The sequence below is a fragment of the Strix uralensis genome, chromosome 4 (assembly GCF_047716275.1).
Source record: "Strix uralensis isolate ZFMK-TIS-50842 chromosome 4, bStrUra1, whole genome shotgun sequence".
In the NCBI taxonomy this organism is placed as follows: Eukaryota; Metazoa; Chordata; class Aves; order Strigiformes; family Strigidae; genus Strix; species Strix uralensis.
Genome location: NC_133975.1, coordinates 37631209 through 37644413, shown reverse-complemented (window position 1 = coordinate 37644413; position 13205 = coordinate 37631209). Strand labels below are relative to the sequence as shown.

The 13205-nt window shown below is 38.1% G+C and overlaps 1 protein-coding gene across 1 annotated transcript in view; it reads left to right on the top strand.

Moving 5' to 3' along the window:
- TENM3 (teneurin transmembrane protein 3) overlaps positions 1 to 13205 on the top strand; it is a 363886-nt gene that overhangs the window by 299245 nt on the left and 51436 nt on the right. Inside the window, exons 18-20 of the mRNA XM_074866418.1 lie at positions 7097 to 7313; positions 8362 to 8481; positions 8881 to 9142. Coding sequence (XP_074722519.1) covers positions 7097 to 7313; positions 8362 to 8481; positions 8881 to 9142 — 599 coding nt within the window. The remainder of the gene's footprint in view (positions 1 to 7096; positions 7314 to 8361; positions 8482 to 8880; positions 9143 to 13205) is intronic.

The window sequence follows — 13205 nt, the reverse complement described above, 5'->3', positions numbered from 1 at the left end:
TGCATTTTGCTAGCTTTTATGCCTGTAAAAATATGCTTCACTATTCAGTGCTTTTATATGGTGTATCAGCAAAGCCTTACAAGCTGATTATGACAGGTGAGATATGTACTTAGAAAATGATGAGTGTCACCTTAGTTTCCCTGCAATGTTCTTTTATATTGGAATATAACGTAGTCTCAATTCGGTGAACTGTAGTGGAGGGGGGGAAAAAAGAAAGGAGTTCAAATTTTCAGTGACCTCACAAGGAAATTATCCCAAGAGAAAAGGCTGAATGGGGAATTTACATTTTGACCTCTGATATTATTGCTGGAAACAACTGGTTGCCCAGTCTTGTCCCAGAGATCAGGTTGCCAGAGATCTTATCCCTCCATAGCCTGTGAATGCTCAGATAACTGACAGGATGCTCCCCGAAGTCTTTCTTTTTTTTGGCTTGCTTTTCTGCAGTCTGTCATCTAGGTGACAGGTAACAATCTGCAGTGAGATGCAGGCAGGACTGTTGACTTAAGAAATCAATCTGCAATCATCATCGTAGGGTAGGGAAGGTAAAGGGGCTGTGACTTTGGCATAGCTCCAGAATCACACAAAAAAACCCCACAAAAACAAGACTAAACGTGAATGCAGTTAAATATTAGATCAGCATAATGCTTTTATTGTCTTTCTTTCCCTTCTCTCAACTCTTTTTTGTTTAATACCTTCAGATTCAGAGCAGAGATAAGAAACTCCATTAGGGCCTCTGGATGATGATAAAGTCATCTGTGACTTTGGTTTTCAGTTTTTGACTGTGTATGCCTTTGCCATTGCTGGTTGACTGTTTGCTCTCATATCCCAACTGCAGGTGGGATCTTAGACATCACAAACTATAAATAACAACAGCATTTACTTCCCAAGGAAAATAACAAACACAGTTAAAACAGTGCTGCTGTTTATTGCTTTACATGTCATTTGATTTGTCATCCTTCTCCATTACATATTGAATATTTTGAGTCAGTTTTGCACATTCAGAGGCCTAAAGAATCTGACACAATCTGGTATGCGCAATCTGAGCTAGCATGAAGCTGAATTTCTGCATGTAGGAAGGGAGCGAGAGGAACTATTAGCCATAGCATTTCCATTCAGAGATGTGCTGTTTGGAGAATTAAGTTAAGGTGGGCCAGGGAATTATGAACGTAAAGAAGAGAACCCTGCAAGCATGAAAAGAGACAAAACAAGGAGGAGGAGAAACTAGGTTAGAGCATAAACAACTTGGAATAAAAAAATAGGTCGTGTAGGGAAAAAATGTTGAAAGCCCAGTGATAGACTAAAACAGATTCAGTAGATATAAAAGATAATAGAAGGACATGATACCAGAGGGAGAGTCAAGAGCAGATAATAGAGCAGTAGGAGGAAAAGGAGCAAGGTGAACAGGAATGCACATAAACAGAACAAGGGAGAAGAAGATGCTCCTTCAGACTGAAAACAGTAATAGCTGTGAGGAAAAGGGAAAAAGAACAAGGAATTGGAGCAGAAGGATGACTTAAACTTCAAGAAGAAAGGACAATGTTGTAAAAAAAAAGTCTAATGCTGGTGTTTTGTTGCTTTTTTCCTCTCATTTTTTTTCCATTATTTCCTTTACAGACATTATGCAGCAATGTATGAGGAAGGGATTGGCCAAACAGTTGTTTTGCTATGATTGACCTATATAATGCTATTTGTCACTGACATTTCTCTTTCAGTGGACCTTATTTTAATTTATGCTTCAGTACAAAACATACTGACTTCAGTCTTTGACTAGTGCCTGAGGAAAAGGGTTAAAATAAAACAATTAAATTAAACTAAAAACAGGAAGCACACCAAACAGAACCTTTCTTTGCCAGAAACCCACCTGGAGAGAGAAGCAGTGTTTCTTCCCTTTCCAATAGTACCTGCAATCAGCCCACTAATCTCTCTAGCAAGCCATTCAAATTCCAGACAGCTACAGGGAATGGCGCAAGGATGCCTCTGCTGTATTTGTTTATTGTCAGAGATTAGGTTATCTGAGCACTTACGCTGAATTTATACAGTGACTGCAGGTAGTGTGATTTACATCGCACTAGGCTCTGTGGTTATATGATTAAAGTTATCTTTGTTGTTAGCTAACTGATATGCTGTGGTTAATGTTTATGTTTCATCCTACACTGGATAAAATATATTTAATATATTAATATGAGTCTAATTCATTAATAACAGTGTCTGCTGTTCCTTTGATTCTTAGCTCTTTCTGGGATTGTTCAAATTCTGTCAGCATGAGCATCCCAAGGACCTCAATGGGAATATTCTCCATAGGAAATGCCGATGACATCAAGGCATACTTGATCATTTTCCCTTCTAGATACTATCGACATATGATGGGGATGATTATTACTCATTTCTTTTAATACAGATTTCTGAGAGTATTTCAGACCATTTCCTTTCTCTTTAAGGATCACTCTTTATTTTTCCATGTGTTTGATTTGGATAATAAAATACAGAATTTTCTTTGCATTTTAGCAACCTACAAGGAATGTGTGTGCATCAAGCAGACCTTAGGCTGAATGAAACTCTTAATGACTTTGTGGGGAGAGGGGGAGTCAGAATCATCTGTGGGTAGAATAAACCTAACTTCTTTACTTGGGAAGAACGTGTCACTATTATACTTTAACAAAGTGGGCCATTTTTTATCATCACTGTAGGAAGAATAAGCTGTTTACTCTTCAGTTTAGGTAGGTCTTTATTGAACAGATCTTTTTATAAGTTTGCTTTTTATTAGCTCCTATCCAATTATTAAGAGTAGTTACAGGTTTCCACCAGCAGGATTTAAGGGATTGTTAATATTCTTTTATTACTAAAATGAAAATAAATACTGTAATAAAGTAAAGCATACTTGGCACTACTGCATTTTTGTAATTACTTGCATGGGCTAGGATAGCATGCTCCTGATAAGAATTGTCACAGGGTAGTACAAATTCAGCCTAAAGATTACCTAAACAGGGCCTCTTCTCTGATAGTGGCTAATAGCAAATGTTTAGCAAAAGAATATAATAGCACAAATGTGAACTTACATTTTCTTTCACTAGCAAAGCCAGTAACTAGCAGGCTGCTAATTAAAGTAGGAAATTACTGCCACAGGATGTTCTGAATGTCAGAAAGGTTACTAAGTACAAAGATAACCCAAGCTCATGAAATTTCAGGAAGTTTGTGCTTGAATTAGGACTGATAGAGTGGCATGCTCATGTTCTCTGCTTTGTGCTCCAACACTTCCATTATTCTTCAGCTTTTTGTTAGCATCTATGGTTGCTGGGGAGTGCTGGATTGATATATCCATAGCACTTATCCACGGTGACTCCAGGATTTCTTTCTGGAGTGACAGCTCATTTAGAGCTCGACACTTTATATTCCAGCAGGAATGTTGAATTTGAGTACGCTATAGGTATGCTTATAGAGATACTGCAATAGTAACATTGAACAAGGTCCTTGTGCACTGCTCAGGAATAAATCAAGGGCTGTTTCTGCTTTTGTGGCTTTTCCGACCAGCTGCTCCTACAGGCAGTCATTTTGGTGTCTGTAATTGAGTCCATTCATTACAGCCTGTTGTAAAATTGAGCTTTGTGAGGATAACTGAGGTTTGTTAATACAGTTTTCTGTCCTTCCAGCCTCTTGCCACAGTCACCAAAACTGTCCTGGTGGGATGGCAAGCATCATAGCTCCAGAACTGTATTCTTCCTATGTAGACACCGAATTTCACTTCATTGTATATTTGGGCAACAAAAAATCTCAATCAACTTATTTACCAAGAATGATTTATGTAGGTCCTTGGCCACAGTCTCCCCTTGACACTGGCATAACTTGTGCCCAGGAATTTTGTCTCCCTATTTTTCTTCCTTCCAGCAGTTTTATACATACCCTTTAAATTCAATTCAAAAGCAAGCTCACCCACTGATGCATCTCATTTTTTAGACATCCATAAGTGTGGGAATCTACTGTCTTGAGTCCTTTCATTTAAAGTTTTGGGGGTTTTATTAGTCCAAATAAGTGCTCTTATCACCAGACCATGCTCCATTGCAATTCTGTGCATTTTGCAACAAAGGGAGAAGTAACATTAGTCAAGATTTTTACAGCTAGACTTTAGCTTCTGAGGAAGAAAACAATAGTGTAGTCATTACATCTTCTGTATATAGAAGAACCACTTACATCTAGAACAAAAAAGCACAAAATAGCTTTCTGAGACTGATAATGATTGTCCAGCTGACTGTAGGAGTTTCATTTTCTTTATAATTTCACTATCATATTTGAGTGATATAACTGATAAGCCAGTGTGAGCTAAGTCTCATATTTTTCAGGCTAAACAAAATTCATCAATAATTTTGCAGAGCCATTTCAGAAAGAAGATTTTACTCTGCTTCACACAGTGCAATAGAGTACTCAACTTAGAGGTACTAGATAGCTCTAGCCACATAAGTACGGAGAAAGAATGAAAAATGTTTTCTCAAGCTATAAGGAGCCAGATTCATAACCATCCGTCACCCGTCTGGGCAAGTTGCTGATAAACTCCCCAGAAAAATAACAAACAGCATATCCCTGTATCTTGGCTGGTGAAAATGAGATTCTTTCTCTGATTGATGTTAGCAGAGAGGCTTGTAAAAATGCATTTCCAGCTGATTAGTTCAGAAGGTGTCAATCTCATGCAGTTTTATGACCTGCAGACTATACTCCAGATGTACATTTGCTTTTTATAAACTAACAAAGATGAATGATGAAATTTGAGCATTTCTTTGGCAACTGTACCAAATATTGCCTGGGAGACCATACAGAGATATGAAAATCCAAAACTATGCTTTTAACCATCAGTACCCCCAGCTTTGACGCTGATCCAGGCTTCTAGAATTAAAACCAGCAAGGGAGGTTGGTACCAGCTAGGAAAGGGTTTCATATTGTACAAGAATGAGACTAGACAATCACCTAAGTCACAGTCGATTTCAGATTGGAAAGGCCTCTGGAAATCATCTAGTCCCACACCCTGCTCAAAAGCAGAGTCAACTAGAGCAGGTTGCTCAGGGCCATGTCCAGTTGGGTTTTGAGTATCTCCAAGAATAGAGACTCCACAACTTCCCTGGGCAACCTGTCTGACCACTTTGACAGTAAAAAAAGTTTTTCTTGTGTTTAGACAGAATTTCCTGTGTTTCCGTGCCCACTGACTCTTGTCCTTTCGCTGAGCACCACCGAAAGGTGGTCTTTTTTACACCTTTTTTAAACATTGATGAGATTCCTCCCCTGAGCCTTCTCTTCTCCAGGCTAAACAGTCTCAGGTCTCTCAGCCTTTCCTAATAGGAGAGATGTGTCAATCCCTTAACCATCTTCGTGGCCAGAGAATGTCCATGTCTCTCTTGTACTGGAAAGCCCAGCTTGGACCCAGCACTCCAGGTGTGGCCTCACGAGTGCTGAGTAGAGGGGAAGGACCACCTCCCTTGACCTGCTGGCAACACTCCTCCTAACGCAGCCCAGGATGTCACTGGCACCTTCTTTGCTGCAAGGGCACATTGCTGGCTCATGTACAACTTGGTGTCCGCCAGGACTCCCAGGGTCTTCTCACAAAGCTGCCTTGTAGCCAGTTGTCCCCCAGCACATACTGGTGTGGGGGGTTGTTCCTTCCCAGGTGCAGGACTTTGCACTTCTCTTTGTTGAACTGCATGAGGTTCCTGTCAGCCCATTTCTCCAGCCTGTTGAGGTCTATCTCAATGGCAGCACAACCCCCTGGTGTATCCTCATCCCAGGAAAAATCAATGTTCTTTCTTTTCTCTTAAAAAAGTTTAAACTTTGATATACTTAACGATGACTTTTTCATCCCTTTTATTTTCTCTGAACTGACTTCAATGTCAGCTGAGTTAAATAAGAATTTTAGATGTGCAAAAGAATAGAAATCCCAGTCTTTTACTATTTTGCCAATCCTCTAACTGATCCACGTAGCACAGCAATCCTTAGAGGAATACCTTTAGAAGATCTCTGTTTACTTACACTCTTTCAACGTATGATTGAACAAAAATGAATTATATTTTTCCCTTCAGAAAGAAGTTTTACTCTAAAGCTAGATTCTTTTGTGAGAGAAGCAGTCATGGGCTTCCTCCAAGTGCTGCATTGGTATATTTTTCAGTTTAATGCAGCAAGCAAGCTCCCTCTCAAATCTAAATGGAATAATAAAATGTTTGAGCTATTTCAGTCTTGCTGTTCTTTTGGGGAAACAATTATCAGCTATGTGATACCATATTACATTCATCTAGAAATTTTCTGTAGCTGACATTTCCAGGCTCGTTTTCGTTTCGACTTTACTTACAGCAAATTAGTAGTTATCAATTTGATCTTGATTTTGATCTTTCACCAAATTAGATTTCCAGTGATGTGACAGATCTAATGCTCATTATATGTGAATATTTCAGCACATAAGCATAAAAGCACCCATGTGTTTAAATCTTGTTTATACTGGCCAGCATTCCTCATCAGTTTATTCAGAATAAAATCTAAATGTTAAATACAGATTTTGTTCTCTTATACATTTTCATGCAAAATAGTTGTGGAAATTGCCTTTGCCACTAGCAACAAAATCTTTCTGCCAAGGTATAAAGGAATCCACCTTGATAAATGTTGTGAAATATTTAAAGCTACTTGCAGCATAGATATGCTAAAAAACTTCAGGAAAACAGCCGAGTGGGAGTTACTTGTTTCTTTTCTCTAGCAAGCCAAATAACCTCAGATAAAAGCTACTTAGACCCACCTAAAATGTTTAATATTTATAAGTTAACTGTGTATGTAGAGCCTGAGTGCCTTCATTTTCTGGTTTGTTCAACATGTTTTTAGAAGAGTATTGAATAAATAGGTTTAATTTATATGCGATACTGAGTGTACTCAGCTTGCATGGATTTCCATGGGAGTTTAAGAATTCAGTGGAAACAAACTATCTTTTCTTAATTGAAAGTGAATTCATTAAAATCTTAATCGTTAGTATTCTTTCATACTACATAATTTTTTTAATGTCTCTGCTGGCTGGCTCATTCACATGCAAAGAGGCAGGAGGAAGAGTTTGTTCATTTGTGTGAATTTCTGCCAACAGATGGGCTAGTTGACTGTATGGATCCTGACTGCTGTTTGCAGAGTTCTTGCCAAAACCAGCCTTACTGTCGTGGACTACCTGATCCCCAAGATATTATCAGCCAAAGCCAACAGTCGCCATCTCAGCAAGCTGCCAAAGCATTTTATGACCGTATCAGTTTTCTCATCGGAGCTGACAGCACTCATGTCATACCTGGGGAAAGTCCTTTTAATAAGAGGTGAGCATGACTCATCATTTACTCATGAATACAGAAGAAATTGAAGAGTGTGTTAGACTCACATTTAGGAGAAGATCACTGTGACTGCAAATTTCATGGCATGGACTTTCAACAGAGACCTTTCCTCTTAATATATCAAATTGCTTATTTTGTCTCATCTCCTGCAAAACTCAGATTGCTAGTGCTAGTAGATTACAAAATGTACTTGCCATGCTTAGTACCTGTATTCTAACAGGGCACTTCATTAATGATTAAATAAATCTGTATTTAACCAGTTGATTTGGGCTAGCACAGTTGGAAATACATCCAAGCAATGAAAACACTTCAGAAGGAAAAGCAAAGATGCACTTTTTAAACTGAGCTCACTAAATAATATAAATTATGAATTAATGTAATAGAACTGTTAAGTGCACGACAGTATAATTGCATAAACTATTTGACTGGTGCTCTGCGAAGCAGTAATGACCTGAAAATAAACCAGTAACAGGAAGCAGGTGTCTGGGATCTCACTGAGTGAAGGAAGATGATTTACACTAGAACTACTGTGTTTGCAGTAATTTAACAGCATTAATGTGTTTGGGCACAGCAGTTGATTAAAAGTTGTTGCACAAATGTTCCTTATTGCTCTTTTAAATTTTGTACTTCATAGTCCCTGCAGTTTTACAGATTGCTTTGATACTAATTGAAAAGCACGTTGTTCTTTAAGAGTCTGCCAGAGATATGACTTAAAGTGGGAACATCTAGAGTTTATAAGTTCTTAAAATTTTTCAGTGAATTTCTGGTCTTAGTAACTCAGTACAGACAAAATGAACTAAAGTAAAATAAACAACATTGAAATAAAGTTATTATCTGTAGATTTTGAGGCATTTGTTTATACAGTGTAAATTATATGAACTTGTAAAAGGGTTAGAGTCTCAGGAATGTTTTTTTAATGGTAGTTGATACCATGTGCAGATGCATGTGTGTGTGTGTTTGCTCTACTAGCTTTTATTCATTCAAAAGAATGAAAAAACCAAATTTGTAATTTGATCCTGCATCTTTTTCACAGTCTCGCATCTGTCATAAGGGGCCAAGTATTAACTGCTGATGGAACGCCACTTATTGGAGTCAATGTCTCCTTTCTACACTATCCAGACTATGGATATACAATCACTCGCCAAGATGGAATGTAAGTTCCCTTTGAAGCACTTCTAAGTCATAAAGACAGCAAAGGCGTTACTGAAGAGCTGCTTGTAAAAGTAAGATAATAATAAAATAATGGAAACAAAAGACATGAAAAAAATGATTGACCAAAGTTTTACTTTGTACATTCTTCAAATATTAAACATGCTGATTATATACTTTAGAAGTAGAAGGGCTTGCTTAATTTAAACGCAGCATCCTAAACTCTCCATTCTCTTAGTGCAGTATTATGTAATATAATTTAATTGATTTCTTCATTGTTCCCAGTAGAGCCATTCTGCCTTCAGAGCAGTACAATGGAATGAAGAATCAATCTGTAAAATGGAGGCTGTGGATGGCTTTGGGAATTTGCTGACTAGCTACCCCTCCTGGATTTTTTTTCTAGGTTTGACTTGGTAGCGAATGGTGGTGCTTCTCTGACACTGGTGTTTGAGCGATCACCGTTCCTAACACAGTATCACACAGTATGGATTCCCTGGAATGTCTTTTATGTCATGGATACCCTGGTCATGAAGAAGGAAGAGAATGACATTCCTAGTTGTGATCTGAGCGGATTTGTAAGGCCAAACCCCGTTATCGTGTCATCGCCTTTATCCACCTTTTTCAGAATTTCTCCTGAAGATAGTCCTATCATCCCAGAGACACAGGTAAAGCGTGCTTCAAATAAATAGTATATTGTCACAGGCTAGTATTAAACAACCATAATGAAAAGAGTGCAAACTACTATTTAAAAATAAATAATTCTGACTAACTGCTAAGAATTTGCAACATGTGATTATTTTCAATGTATTTATTTTATGGGATGATTTTTAAAATTTCAGCTGGAGAAAAAAAGGTAAGAAAACTTGGTGTACACTACTGTCTGGTTTTATATTTGTTTGCATCGTATACTTTACAGAATGTCTCCAGCAATCAGGCACTGGCCCATCAAAATGAACACACTATGGTACATCTGACTTTTTTGACTGTCCTCTTGTTAGAAGTGCACGTCAGAAACTGAAAATGAAAGGTGTTTTTCCACTATGTCTGAAAGACCTATACAGTTCACTTTATCTGTTTAGTCCTAATAAATAGCATGACACTCAGATTTTTATAAACTGAAAGAACTCTCTGTAACACCGAGGACAGGCTTACAAGCCAATGAGCATATGTGCTAATCTACTTCTTCAGAACTTGTAGTGCCAAAAGTTAAGAGTTAACATCAAAACCTTGCTTTAAATGGAAAGAACTGTGGCTGGAATGTTTTTTGTCTTAACATAGATGTATTAAATTCCTCCACCTCAAGTAACTAATCACTAATACAGTCTTCCTCAACTCTTAAAGCAGAGTTGCATTTCAAAAAGTAATATTTATCTCATTATTGATTTCTGATAAAACTTTTCCTAGTGAAACAGCACTCTTTCTGCCTCCCTCTTTCTCTCCTTCTCCTTTCTCTCCCTCCTTTCTGTCCCTCCTTCCTCTCTCTCCTTTGTCTCTCTTTTTCTCTCCCCCACCTTCACAATGTCATAATTACATAGGGCACTCTTTTTCCCATTCACTAAGAAATGTCCTTGTCTCTTCAAGGGAGACATAGAAAATGTATTCAAATATTTTCATGCAGAGCTCTAAAGAAAAGAGCAAAATCATTAAGCAATTCATGGTAGAAGCAGGTTTAAAGTAAAGATGTAAGGAAATTACAACTAAATGCTCATACAAATCTAGACTGTGGTAGGAAATTGTTGCTTTTATCCTCACTATCATTTCTGTGCCTTTGATAGTCGCAAGTTGCAATTAAAAGAAAGTATTTACAAAACACAGTCCACTGAAAAACAGTTCTGATTTACTTGTTTTGGCAACAGATGATAGATTCAGTTTCTGAAGTGATGGAAAATGGCTTAGATAGATGTGGTATAAATCAAGAAAAAAGTAATAATAGAAGAATGTCAGAAAATACATGCTTTCAAAAAACACTTGTAATGTCTAGGTAAACAAGTCATTTGAGGAACAGAGGGACTAATGAAGCCAATTCCTACTAATTCCCACCCAGTGCTATAATTCCAGCTAACATCTAATCCTTCCCTCAGGGACCGCATTCAGCCTTTTTCTCATATGAGCACCAACTCGGCTACTTCTTCCCTACCTGAACCCTTTCTGTTATAAATCCTAAAGGAACTGAATTGTCTTTAGAGATTTCCGCTGGTGTTTCAAATGTGGTTGAAATTGGTTACCAGGTTCAAAAGTAGTGAGGTGGGAGGGCTGACAGGCAGGACGAGACTGGGTCAAGCTGATTTCCCTAGAAAACCAGCCATAAGGAAAGTTCATATTCTCAGCAGATCCTAGGCAGTTGGTGTTGATGGGTCATTTATGATGAGGTAAAAATAGTACTGTCGTTATTTATGCAAAGCTCCAGTTCCAGTACTGTGTAAAAAAAAATCAAGTAGTATTTTCTTCTATATTCTTTGCTCATCACACACATAATCCCCTGCTTTGGCAAGTGGGAGCTGCACAGCCATGCCTGGGACGTACCCCTTTAGGGTCAGGTTCCCCTCAGAAATGCATAATGCTCAGCAGTCTGTCTCCCAGAAAATTCTCTACTCTGATAAAAGATGGGCAGAACCAGATTCCATTCAAAACCATCTGTTCAGCTCCAGGGAAACTGCTGTAGATCTTTTTGTAAAAAAAGGACAATGCCAGTTTGAAAGTGTGGAGACTGGGTGAAGGCACAGAGAAAGAAACTGTTCCCCATGTTGCTTCAGTGAGTATTAGTCACCCTGTTTGTGTGGTGTGACAGCACTCACTGTCACGTACTACAGGAGATAATTATGTACTGCTGTAATCATCATCCCTTGGAGATAATGTTTCCAAAAGAGTGTACTTAGTGGCTTAGGAATCCCAAATTAATCAGAGGGGGAATTAAAGTTTGTACCAAAGAAGCAGCACAAAAGAAAACTGAAACAGAAGGCAAACAAGGGGAGAGAACAAATGCAGTGGGTAAAAGGGTGATCACAGACCCAACAGCTCATTACTCAAGAGGGATGATAATAAATAACATGTTAACTAAATTTGGAGTACTTAGGCATGACTTTATCTACTTTTAATTGCAAGTTAGCATGCTCTGCCTAGACTTAACTAGCTGAGATTAATCAGTGTGGAACAAGACAGTAAACTGCATGCAGATGAGGGAGATCAGGTTAAGATGGAGCTGCTTATATGTGTTAGGTAATATTGTTGCTGTCTTTTTTCCTAATATAATAAACATCTGTTTGCCACATATTGCAGTGCGGTCTGGCAGAAACCCATGTGAGTCACAATGAGCAATTCTGAAATCGAGTTTTTGAGGCTTTCCTTCTCCTAAACTTCCATTATCCACTTTTACGTACACTTGCAAGATGCTTTCTGCAGTTCCCAAACAGCTTGTTTCCATCACCTCAAGTGTGTGGGAGAATGAAGACTGAAGAGTTTTTATTCAAATTATATGTTCAAGGTTGCCCGCTTTTCTCCTCCTCTGCCCTGACTCACTCTCACTACTGGCAATACTGTACAGCAGAAGTTGGCAAAATGTATTTACCCAGAAGAATTCAGGGCCTCAGTGACTTGATACAAATGATTGTTCGTAACTTCAGGGTGGCCAGATTTTCAACAATTAACCTATTTTATCATTTAAACAGGCAGTATAACAGGATGTCTAGACATTCCAGTATTACTCTAGATATTCCACTATTACATGGGTGCTGCATCCTAGTTTCACTTAGCTAGAATCTCCAGAACTTCAAGTTTGTACTGAGCAAAAAAATTGAGATTACTTTTAGAGCCAGATACCTCCATTTCTGTGTCCTTGTTTTCCAGCACATTTTCTGGTTTTCTTTTGCTTTCTGTTTGAAACTTTATATACACCTCTTGATTTATTCTGTTATGGACACATTTTTAGGTTTCTTCACATGTATGGCTTTTTCCTGTTCCTCTTCTCTGTGGTACCTCAGCAATGTTTTAAGTCTAGAAAAAACTATTCTTTCCCCTTTTCATTTCTCCTTGCTTTATATTGTTAACTCAAGGTTATTTCTTTACAAGTTCATTTAAGAGCCTCAATTCTAGAGGAAGTCTTTTTTTAAAAGGAGAAGATTTTTCCATCTTGAAATGAGCAGTTTCAGCTTCTACTTAAAGAAGTATAATTTTAATACTCCTTGGTCTCAAGATTTTTGTAACAGCAGTAGTTGCCAATATCTACCTGTATCTAAAAATGCTATCTTTACCCCTCTCAAACCAAGGTGATGTTACATTTTAATGTGCTAGTTCAGCTGTTACTTCTCAGCAAAGAACCTTTTTCTGACATTAGGACTAAAGTTTGCACTCATTTGTGAAATTTGTTCTCAAATCCTCTATTGAAGTTGCTCATTTTGCCAAAAGAATCATGTCAATACAGCAGGCATTTTTCCCCCTAATTGAATTAAATTCCTTATTCAGGGTTCTTAATACCATCAGAGCATGTCACTTGAATCATATTATATTTTGGAGCAGGAAAGCATTCCAGAGCCTGGACAGCTTTAGTCCTGCTGGCCACGAGAGACAAGGAGCCCTGCACAATTTATGTGACTCAGTCACCAGCTTGAATTCTCAGGACAACAAACTCTGTGAAAACTGAGGTGACCCTTATCTCAGTCCTGTAGGTTAAATATTTCATAGCTGTCCTTCCGAGAAGCTTGATCATCCATAAATAAAATGTCAACTGTTAGA